At 38.0% G+C, this 26,870-nt stretch overlaps 2 protein-coding genes across 3 annotated transcripts; one reads left to right on the plus strand and one right to left on the minus strand.

Moving 5' to 3' along the window:
- Nucleotides 1-2,762: 2,762 nt before the first annotated feature.
- Nucleotides 2,763-18,314, minus strand: TRAPPC6B (trafficking protein particle complex subunit 6B). 2 transcript variants are annotated; one of them, XM_045450765.1, is made up of 6 exons: nucleotides 18,284-18,314; nucleotides 9,734-9,801; nucleotides 8,642-8,759; nucleotides 7,287-7,370; nucleotides 5,168-5,261; nucleotides 2,763-4,203 (listed from the first exon to the last, which is right to left on the minus strand). In XM_045450765.1, exons 1-6 carry the CDS (start codon nucleotides 18,287-18,289, stop codon nucleotides 4,172-4,174), a joined length of 402 nt encoding a protein of 133 aa, XP_045306721.1. In that variant the 5' UTR covers nucleotides 18,290-18,314; the 3' UTR covers nucleotides 2,763-4,171. The 2 variants fall into 2 exon arrangements, with proteins under 2 accessions (XP_045306721.1, XP_045306720.1); XM_045450764.1 differs by lacking the exon at nucleotides 18,284-18,314 and adding an exon at nucleotides 14,711-15,189.
- PNN (pinin, desmosome associated protein) lies at nucleotides 18,220-25,930 on the plus strand. The gene is made up of 9 exons (XM_045450759.1): nucleotides 18,220-18,799; nucleotides 19,474-19,545; nucleotides 19,941-20,009; nucleotides 20,499-20,571; nucleotides 20,905-20,999; nucleotides 21,164-21,239; nucleotides 22,236-22,391; nucleotides 22,474-22,612; nucleotides 23,311-25,930. The coding sequence occupies exons 1-9, from the start codon at nucleotides 18,687-18,689 to the stop codon at nucleotides 24,837-24,839; spliced, it is 2,322 nt and encodes a 773-aa protein (XP_045306715.1). The 5' UTR covers nucleotides 18,220-18,686; the 3' UTR covers nucleotides 24,840-25,930.
- Nucleotides 25,931-26,870: the final 940 nt, after the last annotated feature.

Consider the following 26,870-nt stretch of genomic DNA (forward strand, 5'->3'; position numbering starts at 1 on the left):
TGTAACTTTCCAGTCTTTTTGATAGTATCATGTATATTTATACATTATATGCGCAGTATCCTGTAACAAACTTCTCTTAATACTAATTAACATGCATTTACATAAATATATGTTGATCTAGTTCCTCCCTTTCACCAGCAGCACAGTATTTCCTTGTATGCCGGTACCATAATTTAATCAAGTGTCATCAATGAACACTTAACTAGGGGCACCTGGGTGGTTCAACTGGTTGAGTGTCCAACTTTGGCTCAGGTCATGATCTCGAGGTTCATGGGTTCTAGCCCTATGTTGGGCTGACTGCTGTCAGCGCAAATTCCACTTCAGATCCTCTTTCCCTCTCTGCCCCCACCCCCGCTTGTACTCTCTCAAAAATAAATAACACATTTTAAAAAAATGAACACTTAACTAGTGAAAATCCTTATACATACAAGTTTGCCTACTCATTTTTCCCAGCTTGAGATATATTTGACATATAATATTGTCTTTTAAGTGTAAGGTGTAGAGTGTGCTGGACTAATATGCATATATATTGCAAAATGATAACAATAGTGAACACACCCACCACTTACTCCAGTTGTGTGTGTGGTGAGAACTCTTAAGATCTACTCTCTTAGCAACTTTTTTTTTTTTTTTTTTTTTTTTAAGTAGGCTTCAAGCTCAGTGCAACGCCCAGCACAGGGCTTGAACTCATGACCCTGGAGATCAAGACCTGAGCTGAGATCAAGAGCCAGATGGTTAACGAAGTGAGCCACCCAGGCATCCCCAGCAATTTTCAAATATACAGTATTGTTAACTATAGTCACCATGTTATACATTACATCCCTAGAACTTATTCATCTTATAACAAGATTATACCCTTTGACCACATTTGCCCTCATTTATATTCTTAGGTTAAATTTCTAGAAACGGAATTGCCACATTAAAGGATATCCGTGTTTTAAATTGATGTACTTTTATTTTTTTTTTAATGTTTATTTATTTTTGCGAGAGAGAGACAGCACAAGAAGGGGAGGGGCAGAGAAAGGGAGACACAGAATCTGAAGCAGGCTCCAGGCTCTGAGCTGTCAGCACAGAGCCCGATGCAGGGCTCAAACACAGGAACTGGGAGATCATGACCTGAGCCAAAGTTGGACACTTAACTGAGCCACCCAGGTGCCCCATTAATGTGCTCTTTTAAAGGGCAGATATGCACTTATGGCAAATATGGTATGCACTATATTTTCCCCTATTTTAACATTTTAATAGTGTTTTCTGCCATGCAAATAGTTTTTAAAATTTTTGTCAACAGTTCTGTCTGCAGTAAAAAAATTAAAACACATTAACATGAAATCTACCTTCTTAAATTTTTATGTTTACAGTATTGTTAACTATATGCACATTGTTAATACAGATCTTAGAACTTTTTCATCTTGCATAAAACAAATCCTGTACTCCTTGAACAACTCCTAATTTCTCTTTCCCCAGCCCTGTCAACATGCTACTTTCTGCCTCTATGAATTTGACTACTTTGGGTACCTCGTAAAAGCGATAACTTTTTTTTTTTTTTTTTTTTTTGGTCATTCTGTGACTGGCTTATTTCACTTTAGCATGTCCTTAAGGTTCATCCATGCTGGCATATGACAGGACTTTCTTCTTTTGGTTAAGGTTGAATAGTATTTCACTGAATGTATATACCATATTTTCTTTATCCATTCATCTGTTAAAGGGCAAGTTGTTTCTACCTCTTGGCTATTGTGAATAACACAAGAGACAGGAGAGTTCAAATCTCTCTTCAAGTTCTTGATTTCAATCTTCTGAATAGTCACAAGCAGGATTGCTGCATCATACAGCAGTTCCAGTTTTAGTTGTTAATGGAAATTCCATAGTATTTTCCATAGGAGTTATATCATTTTACATTCCCACTAACAGGGCACAAGGGTTCTAAATTCTCCACATCCTTGCAAAAAAATTTTTTTTGGATAATGCCATCCTAAAAGGTGTGAGGTGATATTACGGTTTCAATTTGCACTGGTGATTACTGATACTGAGCATCTCTTCATATACGTGTTGGCCATTTGTGTATCTTCTTTGGAGAAATATGTTTAAGTCCTTTGTCCATTTTTTAATTGGGTTATTTTTTTGCTATTGAGCTGTAAGAGTTCCTTATATATTTTAGGTATTAACCCCTATAGATACATGGTTTGCAAATACTTTTCCCATTCGGTAGGCTACCTTTTCACTCTGTTTCCTTTATGTATAGCAGCTTTTAAATTTGATGTTGTGCCATTTGTCTGTTTTTGCTTTTGTTGCTTGTTTTTGGTGTCAAATCCAAGAAAATATTGCCGAGACCAACATTATGAAGCTTTTCCTCTGTTCTACGAGTTTTTTGGTTTCAGGTCCTAAGTATCAGTCTATAATCCACTTTGAGTAAATTTTTATGTATGGTATAAAGTAAGGATTCAATTTCATTTTCTTGCATGTGGATATCCAATTTTCCTAACAGCATTTGAAGAGGTTAATTTTTTTACTATTTTCCTTTATAACACTGTACATTTTTTAAAAAGTCCTTCTCTACTACAAGATGATAAAACTAATATCTTCTTTAGTACTTTATGGTTTTATCATTTTACATGTAAACCTTTAAGTTCTTCTCTTCCCTTCCTTCCTGAGAGAAAAAGAAATTCAATTCTCCTATATTGTTTTTTGTATAAACTAACTCTCTCCTTGCCTCAGCTAGAAGAGACTTCTTTTTGACTACAAGTAACAAAATACAGAACCAAAAATGGATTGAACAATATAAGGAATTTATTATCCCATGTAACAAAAAGTCCAAAGGTAAAGCAGTTCCAGGATTGGTTAATTCAGAAGCACAATAAAGGTGCTTCCTATTGATGCATCCTGCTATCCTCAATGTGATGACTTTCATCTTCACGCTTGTCTTCTCTCGGTTATCAGATGGAAGAGGAGATGATAGACACACTAGATGAGCACTGACCCAACCCACTGAATAGACATTGTCCAATGAATGTTGGTGTGACTAAGCCAATTATCCACCCCTCTGCTCTTGGGAAATAGTAATTAGGGAATAAAAATAAGGATGTTAGAACCTTCACCAGTCCTTCCACACATGGGGAAAAAAGGTGAAAGTCAAAACTGTAACAGGAGTAAGTATAAAATTCCTTCCTAAAATGCCTAATAGTCTTTGGCCCTGGAGTCACTGAATTCACATTTAAATTAATCTCTACTACACTTTAATTACATTAATGGAGTTCTCAAGGACTGAATTCTATTAAAGTAAAATTAAGGGCTAAATTCTGTTAAAGTAAAATGAACTTTTTTGCAATTTAGGCGGTTAGATATAGTATATATATGTATCACACACATAATACACAATGTATATAATAAAATTTTCACAGGCATAAAAATTCTTAATAGAAATAAATTATAATAAAATAAAAAATGTTTAATTTAGTGTACTGTTTGCTTTTCTTAAATAACTAAAATAAATTCATAAAGCAAAACTGAAATTTGCTCATTTTTACAGAAATGATTCTGATTGATACATACTTTTTTAAATTAAAAAAAAGTTCGTAATGTTTTATTTATATTTTTGAGAGAGAGAAAGAGAGCATGTGTGCATGTGCTAGTGGGGGAGGGGCAGAGAGAGAGGGAGACACAGAAGCTGAAGCAGGCTCCAGGCTCCGAGCTGTGAGCACAGAGCCCAACGCAGCGCTTAAACTCATGAACCACGAGATCATGACCTGAGCCAAAGTCAGACACTTAACCAACTGAGCCAACCAAGCACCCCTGATGCATACTTTTCTTAATGCTAATTTATCAAACCCTGAGTTTTGCTTTTCTATCTGTGGTTAAATACATACCAGTCTGAGCAAATATGAATGTTCAAAATAAGGGTTCTAAATCTTGGGGTTTAGTTGTTTGAAATCAGGTTTTCATTCTGAATAGTTTTAGTAAAATCTATGTTATGGTAGAATGTGTCTTTATCTGCTTTAACTTGGTCTGTGTTAAATTAATAAAATACAATCTTACTCCTGGTTAAGAGTGCATCTTTCATTACATAAATTAGCAAATAGCTTATATCAATACAAATGTCCAACTACTTGAAATGCTTTATACACGAATAATTTATCTCTTTACACTGTTGAAGCCTTGCCTTGCATTTCAGTATGTTTTAGAGCTTCTGTATCATCACCTGAAATTTACCTAAAAAAAGAAAAATGAAAAATCATTCCTTGACTTAGGTACAAAGAAAACAAGCTTAAACATCAATTTTCTGTTCTATTAGAAAGTAGTTTCAATGGAGAAACCTGCTATGTCAAACAACTTTTCACACCTTTCACAATACTCAACAAAGCAAATTTCATTTTTATGAGGTGATTATTTGTTTTGTGAATAGATAGGTGTCTGCTTCTCCTCTTTGTGATTCCTACCTTTTGGGTATTTCACTGCTAATTATCACTGTGAATAAAAAGGAAATACAATGATGCTCAAGTCAATTTTATTCTTGGTTGGCAGCTCTGGTGAAAATATCTTTGGAAAGGAGTTTAGCAGTAAAAGACTAGTTGGCTTTATATAGCTTTATATATAATAGATGTACTCTAGGAAACTTCAGTGTTTATTTTTGAGACAGAGAGAGAGAAAGAGAGAGAGCATGAGGGGGGGAGGGGCAGAGAGACAGGGACAGAGGACCCACGCTGACAGCAGAGAGCCCAATGTGGGGCTTGAACTCACGAATCACGAGATCATGACCTGAGCCGAAGTCGGACGCTTAACCGACTGAGCCACCCAGGTGCCCCTAGAAAACTTTTTAAAAAAGACATTTTCAATGCTATAGGGCAATTTGCTATCTTAAAAGAATAATGCAGAAATTTTTCCTTTAAAAGTTAAGAATCATCACTTAAGCTGTCTTATAAATTTGGACTACTTTAGCCTACTTTCTTAAATCGTTACCATTATAAATTTTAAAATCTTTGAACATGAATATAGGGATGCTACATATTACTACATTAAATGTTAAAATTGGTAAAAGTAAAACAAAATGGTTTTAGCATTTTAAATTTCCTCTAAGTTAACTCTAAGTTAACAAAAACAAACAAACAAAACCACCAGACTTGAAAAATAATCACTAAAAATAATCATATTTTTAAGAAATGTGAATTCAACTTACAGGCAGGCATTGAAGACACTTCAGCCGTTACAATACTTTTTATCCCCAAGTTTGATAAGCCACCTCTGATTAAGCCACAGGTAAATGCCAAATACTGAAAGGAAGAAAAATGTAAAGAATATTAAGGATTTACTAAGAAAGCAATGCTATTGATAAATATGACATTGAATCAAGCCTTCCTATTAATAAGTCATTGCTGTTTAAAAAAAGGTAGTGGAAGAATTTTTTAAGTTATTGAAAATTATGATTGTTAAAACAAGTTCCCAGCTTCCTGACAACTAAACCATGGACATGTGACTTGGGTGCTCCAGTCACAGACTCTGAATCTAGAATGAGTGAAAAAACAACCTGGAAACAGGTTAGAATTAGTTCTAGAGGCAGCAAACGTGGCTTGTGTCTGTTAGTGCAAAGGACTCTAACTAGACCCTGCCTGAGGAGTGACCTGGGCTGTCTTTCTGGCTGCCCTAACCTTCTACAGTTCTTGCCTGCTTTCTGAGCTTTCTCATCAATTCTGTATGTTTTTTTCCCCTATTCAATCAGAGTTGGTGTCTGCTTTCTACAACCAAGAATCTTGATTTGTTCAAGACTTACAGCCAATCTGCCATAACAAAGAATTATCCCATTCAGAATCTCAACAGTACCAATGTGGGAAACCCTGTCATATGGAAACAAAAAAAAGGGAATGGGGCTGAGCTACAGCACAGAAAGCCAGATAAGAACAGGAACCAAAAAATAAATTATCCAAGGAATTTTTGATTATGCACATGTTTGTACTGCATGACAGCCAATAACACAATATATCTATGAATAATATAGATAATGTTATAATTACATAAATGGGTACTGATCAGTAATTAAATCTGGAGTCATGAAATTTTGACCTGGAAGAGACTTTAGAGATTGTTAATAATATAGGTACTATTATAACCAACTTTATTAATGTGGGAATTAAGGTCCAAAGGGGGTTATATAACTTATCCAATGTCACAAAACTGTAAATTGCATAGTTTAAAATTTAGATTTGGTTCCAATTCCATGCTCTTTCCACTATAACTATGATGCTTCTGTTAGATAATTTATGTACAGATAAATGTTTACAGATAAATAATAGCTCATACTGCCCCAGATATTTTAATCATCTCAAAAGAACCCTTACATTAAACTTGTCAGCTTTTTTTTTTTTTTTTCCAACGTTTATTTATTTTTGGGACAGAGAGAGACAGAGCATGAACGGGGGAGGGGCAGAGAGAGAGGGAGACACAGAATCGGAAACAGGCTCCAGGCTCTGAGCCGTCAGCCCAGAGCCCGACGCGGGGCTCGAACTCACGGACCGCGAGATCGTGACCTGGCTGAAGTCGGACGCTTAACCGACTGCGCCACCCAGGCGCCCCTAAACTTGTCAGCTTTAATATATCTGCTGATCTACTTATTGATTCCTACCTGAGATTGAAAAACAAAAACTAGACAAAACACAGAAACAAAGATATACTTAACACAAAAAACATATTCTTAGAAACATGTTAATAACAGGGAAAAGTTTTTGTTTTAAGTTTATTTATTTATTTTGAGAGAGAGAGTGCACATGCAGGTGCGAGCAGGGGAGGGCAGAGAGAGCGGGAGAGAGAGAATCCTAAGCTAGCTCCGCACTGACAGCACGAAGCCCGATGCAGGGCTCAATCTCATGAACTGCGAGATCATGACCAGAGCCAAAGTCAAGAGTCAGATGCTTAACCAAACTGGGTCACCCAGGCGCCCCTCAAAAAATTTTTAATTAGCTAAAGGATATTATAAATAAACTCAGGTGAGTAGTTTTGCACAGTTAATACCAGTTTTATAAGTTTGACTATCTTTTCTGATACACCTATGCTAAATTCAAGAATCTAACATTAATCTACATTTCAATGGCATTTTGTTAGTGTTTCATTAATCATCATAAGCTACTCAGCTATTGGTTAATACAGATTATTTTAGTATGATGAACACCTGTCTCCTATTTCACAGAAAAGCACTTAAACAAGAAAAACAACAACTTTAAAACTTATTTTAAATTCAAAACTCTGTTGTGGTTGACATCGTACTCTTCCCTATGAAAATCCCAATCTTCTATTCCAATAAATACCTTAGATGCATGTTCTAAATACTGTTTTCCTGCAGACATCTGAGTAAGCAGACGAAATTTGTTGTCCTGAAGTACATAGATACCCTGTTTCAAAAACAGAAAAAACATCCAGAGTCAATGTATGCTGTAGTCCTTAAAAATTTTCTCCTCACAACAATTAAGAGTTTTTTAAGTTATTAAAACTCTCCTTTCCATTGGTCAAATTTCTTTAAATGAAAGAGTTTTGCAGTGTGTAGGCTGAAGAATTGTTGAGAACTTTATAAAGCTAATATTTATTGAAAGATTTAAGATACTATAGATACAAAGATGCAAAAGATAGTTCCTACCCTTAAAGAACTCAAAGGAATCAGAAATACATGTCCAGGTGGAATTAACAGTTATATATTATTAGCTCATATCTAGAAAGCCAATAACCAAATTCACTTCCTCTCATTAGCATTTCAATACTTACAAGGTAACAGTAATATTGTTATATAAAAAAATGAAAAGTACTGGTAACTACTAGATACATTATTTTCATTTTCTAATATTTGATCAAAATGCCAAATCCACTCTAAAATATTTCCTTGAGTTTTATAAATCTATTTAAATGCATAATTTTCCACACAATCTATTAAATTTTATCTATTATATTTTTTTTCTTAAAAATTTTTTTAATGTTTACTTATTTTTGAGAGAGACAGAGTGTGAGTCAGGGAGGGACATAGAGAGAGAGAGAGAAGGAGGGAGGAAGAGGGACAGGGAGAGAGACACACAGAATCTGAAGCAGACTCCAGGCTCTGAGATGTCAGCACAGAGCCTGATGTGGGGCTCGAACTCACAAACTGTGAGATCATGACCCGAACTAAAGTCGGAGCTTAACCAACTGAGCCACCCAGGTGCCCCAATCTATTAAATTTTATTTAACAAATTATTTTAATAGAAAAATGACCAACAATGCAACAAATAATGCAAGAGTTACTTAAATATGCTCTATAAATTAGACATCAGAAATTACTCTAAAGACAAACATGATATATATTTGTGGTTCTACATACAATCACCATTAAGTAATGATAACTAAGGAACCAAATCCTAAAACCTTTATCATTCTGATATTCTGCTACTTTTTAAAACTTAAGATAACGTTTTTATTTGGGGGAAAGAAACAGCTATCATTACTGATAACTATCTATTTGTTCTTATACACTGTATCCTATTAGAGAAAAAAAATCATGACGTATTAATAACATGTAAGAGAAACATTTCAAAGTTGACTAGAAATTATTTTAAGTTTTATACAATAAATAACTAAAATAGGACATTTATATTAAGTCAAAGGACTTTAAAAAATAGGCCTTAATTTGTCTAAATACCTGATGATTTGTCCTTAGATTGTCGATTTGTTTCTTGAATACTGTAGTCCAAAAATCTTTACAAATGAACTTCATGATATCTAATTCATCCTTGAACCTGGCAGTATCTTTTGTGAACCTAAAAAGATCAACTAAAAGTAATCAGTATTTTTCCTCCAAAGAAAGCAGGAGGGTCACATTATTCACTAATTTTGAAATGCCAGAACAGCAATGAACATTTATTGATGGTCACAAAGTGATAAGCACCAAGCAAAGGAGATCTCATCTCAATTTACATTCTGTTATGCAATTACAGTATGAAAATTAGTCTAATAGCAAGCTGCAATTTTAAGTAAAATTAATTCTAGCACATTAAAAAAAAAAAAAGCTGGGCATAATCACGGTATTGTTATATAAAATATAACCAGAATTCAGCTATTCAAATAATGAGAAAGGAATAAGACCTTAAGACTGGATCTATAAATTGAAAAATTAGTACATACATTAACATAGACTCTAAAGAATTTCTATCCCTTGCATTTAAACAAAAATCCATTTAGGTTAAAGAACCTACTAGACCTTAAGTAGAAAAGGCAGCAAGATTTTATTATTTATTTTAATAAGCTTTTAAAAAATGCTTATTTATTTTTGAGAGCGCAAGCAAGGAAGGGGCAGAGAGAGAGGGAGACAGAGAATCCCAAGCAGGCTCCAAGATATCAGCCCCGCACCCAACGCTGTCAGCCTAGCACCAACATGGGGCTTGAACCCACAAACTGAGATCATGACCTGAGCCAAAATCAAGAGTCAGACACTCAACCAACTGAGCCACCCAGGCACCCCGAAAATGCAACAAGATTTTAGATAGTACACCAAAGTTTTTAGGAAAAAAGTCTAAAATACAAATATATATTTTCTTCTGATATTAAAAGTTTTAACCGAGTTAAAATGGCATCAGAACTAAAGAGAAATTTCAATCTGTGAGTTAAAGAACACAGGATAAATAAAATTTAGAAATTAAAATTAAAGTACTTCAAATTTTATGCAATCTTTTGAAATGGATCATCTTTGTTTATAACCTACCTGGAAGAAAATTTTCAAATCCATACTGCTCACCTTTCTATCAATCCTTGTCCCACTCGAAACCCCATGTTTTCCAGCTTAGTAATACAGCGTCCATTTTCCTATTTTAAAAAATAATTGTTTTGAATATTTTTAGAATACCAAAATATCAGTATTCAAAAATTGTTTTAAGATGTTGACTAAAAATATAAAAGTACTTATACTTTTTTTACTAAAATATTCTAAGAAAAAGTGAATTATAAGTTATATTTCAATTATCTTAGTACTAATCATTTCATAAGGCAATAAGGTAAACAGGGAACTGTTACTACTTCTCAGAATCGCCAAAGCCTCTGCCTAATTACTCCCTCTACACATTTTTTTTTCCATTTTCAACTATTCTTCTCTCCTCAGTTATAGAAATGAAGTCAAAGTATCACCTTTCCACCAGTCACTCCCTTTGGGCGGTCATTAAATTCTATTGTTCCTGGCTTCAAAATGTCTCTTAGAGTCATCCAAGCTTTCCAGTCCTCAATGTGTCTTAGTTGATGATCCCACCATCCTATGTCAGAAATCATGCCATTGCTTTGTTTTTTCTTTGACAATCTCATCCAGTCTTCAGACTGTAAATACTACCGCTATGCTGAAGACTCTCAAAATCCTCTGGATCATCTACAAAGTTCTCTACAATCCAGATTTCTCTACCCCTCAGGTCTCAACTTTCTACTTTTCTTCACTCACATGGGCTCTAGCTACACTGTTCTTACTGTCCTTGAATATGCCAGGCATGCTCCCACCTCAGGGTTCCTGCATGGGCAACTCTTCTTCCAGATATCCACATGACCAATTCCCTTGCTTCAAGTCTTCACTCACATGTCACCATCTCATGAGGTCCATCCCCACCCCACCGCCCTGCCCCGCTTTTTCAGGTGTACAATATAATCATTCAACAATTCTAATAGATTACTCAGTGCTCACCACAATAAATATATTCTTAATCATCCTTATCTATTTCACCCATCCTCCCACCCACCCACATCAGTGAGGCTCTTTTTTACTATCTTCTTTAAAACTAAATTATTCCCCTTCGGAAATTCTCTATTCTGATGATTCTCAAAGCGTGCCCCAAGACCAGCAACATTAGCATCAAAAGCTGCAAATTCTGAAACCCAGTGTAATCTGTGTTTTAAAAAGCCCTCTAAAAGTAGGGTGCCTGGCTGGCTCAGTGGGTAGAGCATATGACTCTTGATCTCAGGGTTGTGAGTTCCAGCCCCATGTAGGTGATAACTGATGCCCTATCCCATTTCTCTGCTTAATTTGTCTCCAAAGAACTTCTTTCATCATTTAACATACTATATACTTTACTAATTTCATATTGTCCATGTCCCTCTATCCCCACCCTCTGCTAGAATACAGCTCCAAGATGGCATGGATATTTATATAATGGAGCCTGTTTCCACTTCTTAGTGGAAGTGGAAACTTCCATAGGCCTCATTATTTGCTCAACTTTTTTTTAAGGAACCATGTATTCTACTAATGAGGTTGTGACAACTAAATCTGTACTTTTATAGTACAGACTTCATGGGACAGAGCCATCTAGAGGTCCCACAGTTTCCTCAAATAAGGCATATTCAAAATGATATTATTTTAATGTCCTCATCCTGTGCTGCCTCTAAAATTCCTTAACTTCATTAAAAGAACCACTATTCATCTAGTTACCCCAACCAGAAAACTGCCATTTACTTTACCTCTTTATTCCCAACCTTCCACATGCACTGCAGTCCTACGAAGCCTATTATCTACATGCTTTCAAAATCCATCTCTCTCTATCCTCACTACTTAAGTTAGCCCTTCTCTTTTCCCTACTGGTTTCCAGTTAATGCCTTCCAAATTACCTCTTTGTCTCTAGTTTTTTCTTCCTTTGATTTACCTCCTCTATTTCTGATATAGACTTTCTAAAAAACAAATCAGGTTATTTCTCTACTGAACCTTTTAACACCCTCTCCTCTTTCTTCAAAATAAAGTTCATCTCCTTGGCATGGCATTATGTGCCTTTCCTTAAATGATCCTGGTTAGTTAACCAGATTTACTAACAGCCATATATCCACAAACATCTCTCCTTCTTCCACTCTGAAATTTCTGCAGCAACTCCAGAGTTCCATGCGCATCCACGCCTTAGCACATGCTGTTCCACAGACTATACATCCTTTAAATTCAGTTCAAGTATCACATTCTCCCAAAAGCCTTCCTTGACACTCCTTTGGGTCCTATGCTGTCATAATGCTCTGCACACAAATATACTATCACAGTCATTCGTTTTTGTTATTCTCCAACTCATTTCAAAACATGTTCAGGTGAGAACAAACAAGCATGCTCAGGTAGAATAAGTAACCCGTAAGTTTTGTGGAACAATACGTTTTTTGTAGAATCACCCAAGAGTATGTTGATTAGCAGGAACTATGTTTATGTAGACATTCTCAAATACTATGATCACATAAGCTTTTGAATTATGCCCTAGTAAATACCTCCTGATTTTGCTACTTGTTCATTCACTTTGTCATCTGTGAATGCTCACTAGTGGGTACCAAATTTTTTTTTTTTAATTTTTTTTTTAACGTTTATTTATTTTTGAGACAGAGAGAGACAGAGCATTAACGGGGGAGGGTCAGAGAAAGAGGGAGACACAGAATCTGAAACGGGCTCCAGGCTCTGAGCCGTCAGCACAGAGCCCGACGCGGGGCTCGAACTCACGGACCGTGAGATCATGACCTGAGCCGAAGTCGGATGCTTAACCGACCGAGCCACCCAGGCGCCCCAAGCGGGTACCAAATTTTTAAAGAAAATTAAACTTGAGAATATTTTATTCTCTATTAACCTTTTAAAAAATCTATTCTCCATAAATTGGTAAATGTCCAATTATGCCATTTTTAAAAATTTAATTCCTCTCCAAGCATAGTTTGAAAATCATTGGTTTGAAGGGTAAAAACTACTGGTTCTTTCCTTTATTTCACTTCAAAGTTTATTTATTTTATTTATTTAAGCAATCTCTACACCTAATGTGGGGCTCAAACCCATGACCTGGAGATCAAAAGCCACGTGCTCCACCAACTGAGCCAGTCAGGCACCCCTCTTTATTTCACTTCAGAATTTAATGACTTCATCTCTGAAAAGGTATATAAAAACTACACCTTAATGTCAGGATTACGTGTCTTTCTTTTACATTTATTATGAAAAATTTGAAATACACTCAATGTAGAGACACTAACACAATGAACCGTCATACACCTAGATTCCAACATGGATTCTAGTCTTCACAGCCACCTAATTTTTTCTTTTCTTTTTTTTTAACCAGGCTCCAAGCCCAAGTTTGAACTCAGGACCTTGAGATTAGGAATCACATACTTTATGGACTGAGCTAGCCAGGCACCTATGCTACGTAACTTTTAAAAATCCTTTTGGCTTATATGTACTTTCATTTCCTTACTGTAAACAAAGTGCAATAAGAAAAGAAAGGTATTATTAGTTTATTCATTTATTTTTAAAGTAGTTTGTGTATTTGCTTATTTATCCATTTATTTTTAAAGTAGTTTGTTTGTTTATTTATTTATTTATTTATTTATTTATTATGTATTTAGCTTCATGCTCTGCACAGATCCACAGGGCTTGAACTCATGACCCAAGATTTTGTCTTAATGTTATTTTACTTATTTACTTATATACTTATTTTATTTCATTTTTTGAGAGAGAGAGAATGCATGAGCAGAGGAGAGGAGCAGAGGGAGACAGAGAAAATCCCAAGCAGGCTCCACGCTGAGCTTTCACTCCTATACTTAACTGAGTCCTTGAGATTCTACCTCCTATTTTACAAACCATTCTCTCTTCTTCTGTCTTAATTCAGATCTTCATCATCTCCTGCCTGGACCCCTGAATTAACAACTCGTCTCACTACAAAGATCCTCTCTCTCTAACCTAAACACGGGATTATCTTCCTAAAATGCAAATGGACCATGTCTTTCCCCTCTTTAAAAATTCTCCACGGAGAAGGTCAAATTCTTTAATCATACAGGACTCTTTCCAGCTTCAGCTTTTAACACTTCTCACTCTCCAATCATTCAATTTAGTCACAGTGAAATATTTAAGCATAAATACACCACACTCTTTCATACATCTGTGCCTTTACTTTTGCCCACTTTCCACCCATCTTTATCAACAGCATTATACAAAGAGCTTCTGACTTGAGCATGACTTAGAAATATCTCATTTTTAATAATCATTACAACTCCATGATTCTATTCCTAATTACTACCCAATACATTAATTATTCATTGAACCCCTATTCCCCAGTAACTATGATCTTATCTAGCACAGTGTCAGGCTCACAATACACCTGATAAATATTTTCTGAATGAATCAGTGAATGAATGAGGATTCCCACATATTAGAGGTAACCTCCAGGAAAATGGAGTCACTGTTTCGTTCATTACTATACTCCCAACACACAAAACCACCTCTGACACATAAGGGCACTAGATAACATTTTTTAAAATTAAATTTGTTTCCTAATTACAGTAACGCCTGCAAACTTTCCTTTAATCTTAAATCTCATTAGCCTTCTGTCTTCGAGAAGCGTGAATACTGAGGGTTACGGAGAGGGGATAGGGGTTGATTCTCAAGTATGTCCAGTGGTAGTGCTGGAAGTCACAGAACTAAGTAGGGGTGCCAAAGTCAGCGTTGCAATGAACCCTGCCATAAATCATGGTAGCAACAAGGCTAAAAGAAATTTTGTGATCTGCAGGAATCAGATATGGGCCTGGACCCAAAAAAAGTGTCAAACAGAAAATGCGAAAGAGAAGAGGATTAAAGACTGAAGACAGCTCACAGGTTCTAGTCTTAGGATACTTGGAGGTGGACCAGTTTGTCTACACTTCGGGAGGTTTTGGGTGGCGACAGGACAGGGATTGAAGGAAAGAACTGAGAAGAAACAAAAAGTGTCACTGCGAAAGGACCTCAAGGGCCTGTGGGAGAACTCACCACCTCCCCCTGCTCCGCGGACTTGTACACTCCAGAAACCATCTCGTTATGTAGAAGCAAAAACAACGCCTCGTCCGCCATTTCCTGCTTATTCTTCCAAGCGCAGAGTTTAGGCTCCCGTTTCGGCCGGGCTCAAGGGTTCCGGCTAGCGCCTGAGCGATTTGCACTGTGGCGCCGCAGCTCCTTCAGTCCACAGCCGGTCCCTGGTTGCTAGGAGACCAGGAATTCGCTCCGTTTCCCCAAGGCTGCTACAAGAGTGAAGCCGGTACCGGGGCGAGCCCACTCCAGGGCCAACAAGCCCTCAGGCCCAACGACGGAATCTGACAGCAGCCGGAACCAAACGGAGTCAGCGGAGACCCTATCCGGCCCCTGGGCGGGGGGCGAAAATCAACTTCCGGTCCCCTCTACCCCGGCATTCCGCCAGCTCTATGATCACAGAGTTCCTTTTCCGTGCTGAACTCCTCGCGTCCCCGTAGGGTAAAGGTTCCTCCTCCAGACGATATCGGAGGCGGGGGAGAGAGGGAGCAGCATAAAATAAAACAAAAGGAGCTCCCGCTGCCGTCCGTGTGTTACCTAGCTATGTGTTAGAACTGACAAGAATTAGCTTCATCAAAAGCTTTTATTTTTGCCACATGTTCAATAGGGAGAAAAGTTGTAAAAAAAAAACAAAAAGAATAAATCATTTTTTCAGGCTATAAAGTTTAGATATATTGAGAAATTAGCCCAATTCATTGTGGATTAAGCCTGGGTATGCAAAAAGATTTAGAGTCATTATGGCCACAAGGAAGTTTACTGGGAGTGGGGTATAAGGGTCAAACGGGATGAAGTGAGCAAAGAACAGGACGTACTTGAAACAAAATACAGGGGCACCTGGGTGGCTCAGTTGGCTAGTGGGACTTCAGCTCAGGTCATGATCTTGTGGTTCCAGACTCTGTACCGGACAGCTCAGAGCCAGGAGCCTGCTTCTGATTCTGTGTCTCTCTCCTGTCCCTCCTCAGCTTATGCTCTCTGTCTCTCTCTCAAAAGAAATAAAAATTAAAAAAAGAAGAGAAGGAGGAAGAAGAAAAAAAAAGCAACTTCACTCTGAGAAGTAGTTCATAAGAATCTATGGCAGATGTGGGATTTAACTACTACACAGATGCAAATACATAGCTAGATCATGTGCACCTCTTAAATTTTGGCAAATTCTGGCTTAAAAGTGTTGCTTAGCCTGTGATTGTTTCTTTACTTAGTAATTCACAAGGAAGATTTTTTCCCCCCAATTAATGTTTCCCCCAAATTAACATACTGAGTTTTCTCAAGTTGTTAACAATAACCTCTCAATTCTCCATATTCTTCCACAGATATTTAAGATCATGTTCCATAATTAGAATTATGGCAGCTTTTTTCTTTCTTTCTTTCTTTCTTTCTTTTTTTTTTTAAGTAGTCTTTATGCCCAGTCCAAAGCCCAGCACAGGGCTTGAACTCAGGACCCTGAGATCAAGACCTGAGCTGAGATCAAGTCAGAAGCCTAACTGACTGAGCCACCCAGGTGCCCCTGGATCAGTTTTTAGAGCATCACATAAAAATTCCACCTAAGCCTTTGAAAACACTGTTAGAAAGAAAACCACAGGCCCAAAATGGAGTCATTTATGTTAGGCCCTTCACCAAACTGGAGCTTACCTCCACCAGAAATGTAGTCTTAACTGGTTAGTTACGAATATTTCTGGCCAGCACCAATAAGGTAATCTGTCACAGAGGCCCTCTCTAACCCCCAAAGATAGATGTAGTAAGCCACTTTATAAGCCCTTTTGTCCCCAAAGGAAGGTGACCTCACCTCAAATAATCCTTTTTTTGTTTATGACTTCCTTGTCCTACCTCTAAAAATCTTTCTCTTTTTGTAGCCTTTTGGAGCTCCCCCTCTGCTTGCCAGATGGGATGCTGTCCAATTCATGAATCAATTAATTAATAAAGCTAATTAGATCTTTAAAATTTATTGTTTAGTTTTTGTTATTTAACAATAGTAGTGAGTTTCGAAGATTATTTTGCAACCATAATCTTACTTTTTCCAGCACTAATATTTCCATATATGAAATCAGGTCCCTTATGTCCTGACTGCATTCTCCCTTCATCACCACCATCAATTGTTGAATTGTCCAGAATCCTAGTAATAGGTCCTATGGAAGTAGGAACAGATCCTATGTTTTTGGTTGCCTCTAAAAGCATTTTCTCATGGGGGCACCTGGGTGGCTCAGTCAGTTGAGCATCCGACTTCAGCTCAAGTCACAATCTCTCAGGGCTCTTGAGTTTGAGCCCCACATTGGGCTCTCTGCTGTCAGTATAGAGCTTGTTCCAGATACTCTCCCCCCTCCACTCTGTCCCTTCCCCGCTTGCACTCTCCCAAAAAATATTTAAAAAATAAAATAAAAGCATTTTTCCCATGTAAACATTGTTACATTTGGTGGTTAGGATCTACTATTACCACAATCTTATGCTTCATGTTCAATCTATTACACAGCCTTGTAGTAAGGATCATTGGAGACTAAGTATGTTTACAATCATAATTAATTTCTTATTTATCAACCCTTATCCCATTTACCCAGTTTTACTTTTTTTTCCTATAGCACTTGTCCATTTCTAACATGTTTTGTAACTTACTTATGTTTATTGTCTGTCTCCAAGCTCCTTGAAGACAAAGATCTTTTTGCACACTATGAAAGTACCTAGAAAAGTGCCTGGCACATAGTAAGTGCTCAGCAAATACTTATTGAATGAGTGAATGAGTTACATGAATGATTTTTGCTTCTTGAAGAGCCTACAAACTCCACAGAAGCAGGAACCACAGCGATCTTGTTCTAAATTTTATCTTCAGAGCCTGGATTACTGGTGATGCTCAATAGGAGCTTTTAAAGAGACCAATTAAAATGGTAACTAGAGTTAAATAGTGTTGTCTAATGCTTGGTGCAAGGTTGATGCCCGGCTAATAGACGATGAGAACCAAGGTAATTTATAACACTGTTTCTTGGGGAAATGTTTTCTGAGCTGTAATTTGTAAATGTATTTCTGGAACAAAACAGTTCTCATGTTGGCTCTGTACACGGAGCAGAACCACGAGCTAGAGGACACTGTCGTACACACACAACTAACAATAGGGCCGCTACTCCAGACCCCATCTTAAACCAGTTGTATAGGCCGGGTGTAGAGGATACCTGCAGTCTTTTCGTCGGTATTTTCATCTAGTATACCCTTGCAGAGGGTCTGATCAGACACTGATTCTCAGCTGGCGTGACCTAGAGTTACAGTATCTACTGATTCAATTTCCTTATCAGTAATAACAGGCAGCTTATTCAAGCTTTTGGTTTGTGAGGGACAAGTTATGTAAAACGTTTCATTTAGTATCGAACAAAATAATTGTTAGCTATTACGATTAATGATTTTTCGTGTTCACTTTTTTGCTTCCCTCATTTTGGTTTAATCCAATGAAGGGAGGACTGCGCCACCCCTCCAACTCCTCTCTGGGCATGCGCACCAACCGAATGGCCGCACCCTTTCCTAATCTGATCATTTACTGGGGAGAGGGTTAAATAGACTCGCCTCCATCTCACTGACGTGATTAGGTGGTTAAAACGATACAGAGCACGTCATATCACAGGTTAAAAGGCCTGGAAAACTGCGCGCCGCGACACAAGAGCAGGTCCGTGAGCTGGCGTCTTCGAGGACCCAGGAACTCTCAAACGCGCCCCTGCTCTGCGCTAGAAGCAGGGCCCCACCACCCGCTTCTAACTGGGGAGGGAGGCAACCACCTAGAAGACTTTTCATTGGCCCCGAGCCACAGAGGCCGTCAGCTTCTCCCCCTTCCGGACGCTGAGTGGTTGAGGCCGAAAAACAACGCCTATAGTCATTGGCTGGGCCCTGCTGTCAGTCCTCTCGCGTCTTGCAGCGCGACACAGCCAGGCGCGGCCTGTAGAGCAGTCTGGAAGCCTGCTGCAGAGAGAAGATGGCGGTCGCGGTGAGAACTTTGCAGGAGCAGCTAGAAAAGGCCAAAGAGAGCCTAAAGAACGTGGATGAGAATATTCGCAAGCTCACTGGACGGGATCCGAATGACGTGAGGTAAGAGGTGGATGAGAAATGCCGGGTCCGAGTGATAGCTAGCAAGCTGGGGTGAATTGGGGGCGGGAAGGGCGGCCAGCCTTGAGAAGACTAGAACATCGAGGCCTGTTCCCGGGAAGGCGGGAGAACTCCGTCCTGGACGAGGTGAGGAGTCTCCCAGGTCCTCGACGTAGGTTTCGGGGCTCAGGTGCGCGAGGAAGGAAAGTGGGTCCTAGCCATGCCGGATGGCTTCCTGCCGTGTTGGAAGGCCCGGGCTGCTGATTCCCGCCCTCGGCCCTGCAGGCCGGGAACTGCAGCACAAAGCCCCTTTCCCATCCGGCGGCTACCCGGCCTGGTGCTGGTCCAGAGACCCTCCTGGGACGCGGGCCGCCGCCTCTCCCCCGCAGGCTTTTGCCCACGTGCAGCTTCCTTGGAGTTGGCGAAATTCGGGCCTGATCCAAGCTTATTAATGGGTAGTGGCAATGAGGTAAATATAATTCCTGTGATGCTGGTTTTGTAAAAAAACAAGGGAATTAAAATAGTATTTCCTGTCTGGTTTCCAGCACATGTATTTGAAACCGTGTTATTTGAACCTTTCTGGTCATTTTTCTCTATGATGTACCGCATCCGTGCAATGTGGGGTAACATTAAATAAGTCCACATGGTTTTCTTACTGGTTTGTAAATATCTTTTAGGCCTATCCAAGCCAGATTGCTGGCCCTTTCTGGTCCTGGTGGAGGTAGAGGACGTGGTAGTTTATTGCTGAGGTAAGATTTTCTTAGGACTTAATTTACATGCTAAGATTGTACAGACTTAATACTAAATTAAGTGTTGGTCTAAAGATTCGCGGTAGGGTCAATGTTAGAAATGTTTGTGTTTTGTTTAAAGCTGTGATCAGCTGTAGTTTTCCGTGTACTTGTCTTGGAACTTCATTTATATGTAAAACTAGAGACTGAAGAATACATTAACTACCAGCTTTGTGTAAACTTGGTTTATTTTTGTGGTTTTTAAAATAGTGCTAAAAAGCATCTTGGAGTGAATGCTTGTTTGTGGTTGCTATAATTAGAAGGGTTTTTTTTTTTTAAACTCAAATTGTCTTGCTAAAGGGAAATATCATTTATCTTAAATTTCAAGTGTTTCTGTTGCACATTTTTAATTACAGGCGTGGATTCTCAGATAGTGGAGGAGGACCCCCAGCCAAACAGAGAGACCTTGAAGGGGCAGTCACTAGGTACGTTGGAGGAAAGGTTCCGAAGACATTCTTGTATGCTCTTTTCTGAGGTAGCATGTAGTTTAAGTATTTAATAAATACTGTTCAATTGTGTTAGAGTTGAGCAGTATACCACTTCCCTTGATTCTGTTCCATTTACGTTTGACTGAACTAAGCCGATGTCCCTCAGAACTCAGTTCTTCACTAACAATAACAGACATTTTACCAAAATAAAGATCATGAGAAGAATAAGATTGAGAAAATAGTTTGTGCCACTTTTCTGCTTTGTACTATAAAAATTTAACCACTTGAGAAACACAGGATATCAATATTTGGATTAAGCATTGGTGACACATTTTATCCTTTTACTACCAGAGGATAGACTAGAATGGGATGGAGACTGATAAAATGAGACTTCTAGAAATAAGTCATAATAAAAGTAATCACTTGATCTTGGTATGCACTTAAATCAAATTTTAAAATTTGGCCTTTAAAATTCTTCTGTGTTAGGCTGGGCGGGGAGCGTCGGACAAGAAGAGAATCACGCCAAGAAAGCGACCCAGAGGATGATGATGTTAAAAAGGTAACTGAGATCAAAAGAATTTTCTATACCATCTTAGTATGTTTTGGAGTGCCACCCTTGAATATGCTTGTTAAATTACTGAGATTTGTTGGGGCGCCTGGGTGGCGCAGTCGGTTAAGCGTCCGACTTCAGCCAGGTCACGATCTCGCGGTCCGTGGGTTCGAGCCCCGCGTCAGGCTCTGGGCTGATGGCTCGGAGCCTGGAGCCTGTTTCCGATTCTGTGTCTCCCTCTCTCTCTGCCCTTCCCTCGTTCATGCCCTGTCTCTCTCTGTCCCATAAATAGAAAATAAACGTTGAAAAAAAAAAATTACTGAGATTTGTTTTCTTCTGCAGCCAGCTTTGCAGTCTTCAGTTGTAGCTACCTCCAAAGAACGCACACGTAGAGACCTTATCCAGGATCAAAATATGGATGAAAAGGGAAAGCAAAGGTATCTTTAGTTTTTTATGTGTGAGAAAATTCCTGTCAAATAATGCAATTTTAGGAAAATTTATCTTTAAAAATTGTTCAAGTGCCTGTAGTATGTTTCTTTTAGGAAATGGTGAGCTTAAAAGTGGAACCTACTGAAATTGAATTTTTCTTTCTGTTCTTTAGGAACCGACGAATATTTGGCTTGTTGATGGGCACTCTTCAGAAATTTAAACAAGAATCTACTGTTGCTACTGAAAGGGTATTTACAATTTTCCTTTGCTTCCTTTAAGTTATCAAAGTAGTTTATTACATGTTTTGAGAAGAGTGGAAATGCTCTTGAGACTGAGTTGTAAGCCTAAAATGAAGCTGAGAAAAAAACTTGTAAAATGTTCTGAATTTGTTATATTTTTAGCTGGTCTCTTTTTGAAGTCCTGTGAAGTAACAGAATGAACTTCTCTTTATAGAGCCAAGAGCCTTGGTCTGTGACTCAGGAGAATTGGGTTCTGATCCCAGCTCTACAACAGTCTTATTTTGTGGTCTTGGAGAAGACTTGTCATTCTTTAGGCCCCAAAGTACTTTCTTTCAAACAAGGGAGTGGAACTCAATCAGCATTGTAGCTCACTAATTCCACATAGCACTCTGGAAGTAAAAGCCTAAACATTCCCTGCCTTCCACAGTTTGTTTAACTATGCAATCTTGGTAGAAGTTTTTGTTTTATTAAACCTACGAAACTGTGTCCTTGGTGTTGAACACCCAAGTTATTCTCAAGGGAGAACTGTGGTGGAAAGGGAGATAACAATTCAGTTATAGATTAATAAAATTCTATTATAGCTTTTATATGTTAACTTCCCTAGAGAATATAAAAGGCTTCAAAGCATCATGTTCGAAAATAGGATGTCCCTTCTGTCACATTCTTTGATTCGGGAGAAAGAATAACTAAAGATAACTTACAAAGACACTGCTCTTCTTTTTTAGGTTAATTATAAAAGAACCTTATTTAAAAGTTATGTTAAATGGAACAGTTATTGATAGTATGGCTAATGTCCATGGTATTTCAATTTTTAAATGGAAAGGCTTCAGTCTGCCTTTCATGAAAGAGAAATTGGGATTAGCTTCAAATGCTAAGTACTAAGTTTGAATTAGCTGGTATCCTGAATTGCAAATATGAAACCTTTACAGATAACTTAGTAAAATTGTAATGTTTCATATAATCACGATATGTAATAAGTTGTTAAAGATCATTGCTTATTTTCAGCAAAAGAGGCGCCAGGAAATTGAACAAAAACTTGAAGTGCAGGCAGAAGAAGAAAGAAAACAAGTTGAAAATGAGAGGAGAGAACTGTTTGAAGAGAGGCGTGCTAAACAGACAGAACTGCGGCTTTTAGAACAGAAGGTTGAGCTTGCGCAGCTGGTGAGTAGTAGTTCGGAATTGGAATTCTAAGATTGGTAATCCTTCATGTTTACAAAAACCTGACCTTTTACCTTTTCTTTAGCAAGAGGAATGGAATGAGCATAATGCCAAGATAATTAAATATATAAGAACTAAGACAAAGCCCCATTTGTTCTATATTCCTGGAAGAATGTGTCCAGCTACCCAAAAATTAATAGAAGAGTCACAGAGAAAAATGAATGGTAAGTGTACATGTAGAGATACAGTGAAATTTTCTTAATGAATAAGGTGATACACTCAACATATACATGTTTCCTGTAATTGTGTATCAGTAGTTTTTTTTTTTTTTTTAAAGATTCTGTGAGATCGTAATGGGTTTGAAGCAGGAGTGTTTGATTTATGATGGAATTTAACCTGAAACTTACCATGTTTTAGGCAGTATTTACATAGATTTCTTAGGTGTCTGAATGAGAGGATTTCTTTTTAGCCAGATATAAATGCTAATGAAGCAAGACAAAAGTGAACATTGATGTAATCCATAGAGCACACATGGAAGGATAGACACTGCTGAGATGGTGATTAGATGATTAGTGTTTTTCTGGGATCAGAAAAATTAATGCATGATATGATAGCATAAAAATGATTGTATTTCAAACAAAATTTATTTCTCATCCAGCATGAAGTAAAATGGCAAAAAGTTGTTTTGTTTTTCCATCAGTTGGATAATGTGGTGTAGTTGCCTACTGATAATAGGTTTTTGGGGGGATCTTTGCTTGTGTCATTTTATGTCAACTTGTAATTGCTTGCTATAATCAGTCTTGTGTCATTATCTCTTTACAAAAGACATTCAGATAAAGCTTGATGACAATTTGTGACTAAGTGTCAAATTGTGAGTTTGAGGATTCTTAATTATTTATACATGTATGTTTTTACCTTTTAGCTTTATTTGAAGGTAGACGCATCGAATTTGCAGAACAAATAAATAAAATGGAGGCTAGGCCTAGAAGACAATCAATGAAGGAAAAAGAGCATCAGGTGGTGCGTAATGAAGAACAGAAGGCGGAACAAGAAGAGGGTAAGGTGGCTCAGCGAGAGGAAGAGTTGGAGGAGACAGGTAATCAGCACAATGATGTAGAAATAGAGGAAGCAGGAGAGGAAGAGGAAAAGGAAATAGGTATAGTACATAGTGATGCAGAGAAAGAACAGGAGGAGGAGGAACAAAAACAGGAAATGGAGGTCAAGATGGAGGAGGAAACTGAGATAAGGGAAAGTGAGAAGCAGCAGGATAGTCAACCTGACGAAGTTATGGATGTGCTAGAGATGGTTGAGAGTGTCAAAAATGTAATTACTGAGCAGGAGGTAATGGAAATCAATCAAGTTGAAAGTGTAGAACCTTCAGAAAATGAAACTAGCAAAGAACTGGAGCCAGAAATGGAATTTGAAGTTGAGCCAGATAAAGAATGTAAATCTCTTTCTCCCATGAAAGAGAATGCCTGTGCTCTAGAAATGGAAAATGAGACTGAGGAGAAAGAAGAGAAAGAATCTGAGCCTCAGCCTGAGCCTGTAGCTCACCTCCAGCCCCTGCCTCAGCCTCCGCCCCAGCCTGAACCTCAGCTTCAGCCTGAGCCCCAGCCCCAGCCCCAGCCCCAGCCTCAGCCTCAGCTCCAGCCTCAGTCCCAGTCCCAGTCCCAGTCCCAGCCCCAGCCCCAGCCCCAGCCCCAGCCCCAGCCCCAGCCCCAGTCCCAGCCCCAGCCCCAGCCCCAGTCCCAGCCCCTGCCCCAATCCCAAGCAGTACTCCAACCTCAGCCTCTTTCTCATCCTGAGACTTTGCCATTAGCTGTTTTACAGCCACCAATTCAGGTTATTCAGGAGCAAGGGCATTTACTACCTGAAAGGAAGGAGTTTCCTGTGGAATCTGTAAAACTCACTGAGGTGACGGTAGAGTCAGTCTTAACAGTACATCCAGAGAGCAAGAGCAAAACCAAAACTAGGAGCAGAAGTAGAGGTCGAGCTAGAAATAAAACCAGCAAGAGTAGAAGTCGCAGCAGTAGCAGTAGTAGTTCCAGTAGCAGCTCAACCAGTAGCAGCAGTGGAAGCAGTTCCAGCAGTGGCAGCAGTAGCAGTCGAAGTAGTTCCAGTAGCAGCTCCAGCACCAGCGGCAGCAGCAGCAGAGACAGTAGCAGCAGCACTACTAGCAGTAGTGAGAGTAGAAGTCGGAGTAGGGGCCGGGGACATAATAGAGATAGAAAGCACAGAAGGAGCGTGGATCGGAAGCGAAGGGATACATCAGGACTAGAAAGAAGTCACAAATCTTCGAAAGGTGGTAGTAGTAGAGATACAAAAGGATCAAAGGATAAGAATTCTCGGTCCGACAGAAAGAGGTCTATATCAGAGAGTAGTCGATCAGGCAAAAGATCTTCAAGAAGTGAAAGAGACCGAAAATCAGACAGGAAAGACAAAAGGCGTTAATGGAAGAAGCCAGGCTTTCTTAGCCTATTCTTTGCAGCAGAAGATTTCTTGATGAGTAAAAGGATTACCTTTCCTTGTAAGGAGGATGCTGCCTTAAGAATTGCATGTTGTAAAAAATCTTTTTGGAAAATACAGACTGTTTGTTTACCAGACATTCTTGTACTTTTTGCATAATTTTGTAAGAGTTATTTATCAAAATTATGTGAGGTTCCAAAATATGTAAAAATAATAATAATAAAAAAAGATTAACATCCCTTGTCATCTTTTTTAAATAATCCTATACTCTTCAGTAAGAATCTGTATATTTTAATAGGTAAATCTGTTCCCTTCTAATTCTGTACCATACTTTGCTTTTGTAGAAATAAATGTGCATTTCTTTCATTAGTTTTGGGATGTCCTCGTTGACACTTGTATAATAAATACCCTCTTGATATCATTTTCAGCTTTTATCACTAGATACTGAACGTGATTAGAATGTCTTTGAAGGTTTCTTCACTTTTACTTGCCTTAGATGATTATTTTGAGTTGTCAAAGTCAGATCTTTGCAGTTTTCAGGGGGAACATAGTTCTCAAAGTCATTTACTATTTTTTTCTAATCTCCCTTGTTATTTTAATCTAAGCATTTCCCCCTGTTTCTCATATATAAATCATATATTTGGTAGATAACTTAAAACAGTATAATTTGGTTGGCATTTTCTTCATGATTATGGGAGCATCATTCTTTTGTCTCCATGGCTACTTGTGTGATATAGCATATACATCTATTGAAGAAAATAATCACTTTGTAGGGGAGGGAGGTAGAAAAGTATACTCTAAACTTGGTTTTTGAGTTTGTGGTCTTGTCTTAACTTTTGTGTTGGCTCTAACTGAAACATGCCAATATGTGTTTTCAAGAGTTTTTGTTTAAGTATTGTATGAAAGTTTACAGAATGAAGGAAGTTCATCTACACTTGAATCTGTAAGCAAGATAACACACAAGTGTACCAAGTGATTAACTTTGTTGTTTTATCAATTTGTATGAATTTGGAGTATCTGTTGCCATTACTATACATGTGCAAATAAATGTGGCTTAGACTTGTGTGACTGCTTAAGACTAGTACTTGTATTAACTTTTTGATGCTTTTACACAAGAGAGCACTTTAAATGCAAATGGCCTTTGAGTTCATAACATCGACTAGTATTAGGCTTGACTGAATATTATTTCTTCCCTTGACAAGTAAATGGTGACAGTGAAAACGTCAATAAGTATTTCCAGCACTGTAAAAATATAAGCGGACATATTCAAGTACTCTAAAAAAAATCCCTTCTTGGAATAATTATTAAACAGTAAGTGAGTGGAACTTTTGAAACTGCAGAGCTAGCTACCTGCGTTCCTGGGCTAGTTTCCACCGAGTAACTTCATCCGGGGGTTTTAATAATTTCTGGGATGCAGTATAAATTTTATCCTGTATAACATGATAAGGAAAAGGTTGGTAAAAATTTAAAAGGGATGACCATAAATGTAACCTGGTTCTTAAAATCCTTATTAGATGAATCTAAAATAATTGTATGTATTAAGATCCTTTGTAAAAATTAAGTTTTCACTCATTTTTACCTGGAAAACTTGAACACTTGTCATGATGCTTTTCAGGAATTAATTTTGGCTTTAAGCTCAGTTGTTGAAAGTGGTAATGGGGCTGTAATGCATGGAGAGAAAAAAAGATCTTTGGAATTTCAATTTTTAATTATCTTAAATTTTGATACATATATATATATACAATTCTATTTTAAATTCTTTTTTTTAACGCTTATTTTTGAGAGAGAGACAGAGAAGGGGGAGGGACAGAGAGAGAGGGAGACCACAGAATCCAAAGCAGGTTCCAGGTGGTCAGCGTGGAGTCCCATGCGGGCTCAAACTCACAAACTGCAAGATCAGAGTCAGATACTTAACTGACTAAGCCACCCAGGCACCCCAAGAATTCCATTTTAAATTTTATAACTAGTGATATGCACTTCTAAATTGGAAGTTTTTTTTTTTTTTTTTAATGTTTT

This window comes from Leopardus geoffroyi, chromosome B3 (genome assembly GCF_018350155.1).
Source record: "Leopardus geoffroyi isolate Oge1 chromosome B3, O.geoffroyi_Oge1_pat1.0, whole genome shotgun sequence".
NCBI classification, from domain to species: Eukaryota; Metazoa; Chordata; class Mammalia; order Carnivora; family Felidae; genus Leopardus; species Leopardus geoffroyi.

Excerpts from the sequence above, each read along its gene's own strand:
- PNN (XM_045450759.1), top strand. The coding sequence starts at position 18,687 with ATGGCGGTCGCGGTGAGAACTTTGCAGGAGCAGCTAGAAAAGGCCAAA. Across the intron at positions 20,572-20,904 it reads AGGATGATGATGTTAAAAAG|CCAGCTTTGCAGTCTTCAGT; the intron begins GTAACTGAGATC and ends TTTCTTCTGCAG. Across the intron at positions 22,392-22,473 it reads AGGTTGAGCTTGCGCAGCTG|CAAGAGGAATGGAATGAGCA; the intron begins GTGAGTAGTAGT and ends CCTTTTCTTTAG.
- TRAPPC6B (XM_045450764.1), bottom strand. The coding sequence starts at position 14,791 with ATGGCGGACGAGGCGTTGTTTTTGCTTCTACATAACGAGATGGTTTCT. Across the intron at positions 5,262-7,286 it reads ATTTAGAACATGCATCTAAG|TATTTGGCATTTACCTGTGG; the intron begins GTATTTATTGGA and ends TCTTCCTTTCAG. Across the intron at positions 4,204-5,167 it reads AGTGTCTTCAATGCCTGCCT|GTAAATTTCAGGTGATGATA; the intron begins GTAAGTTGAATT and ends TTCTTTTTTTAG.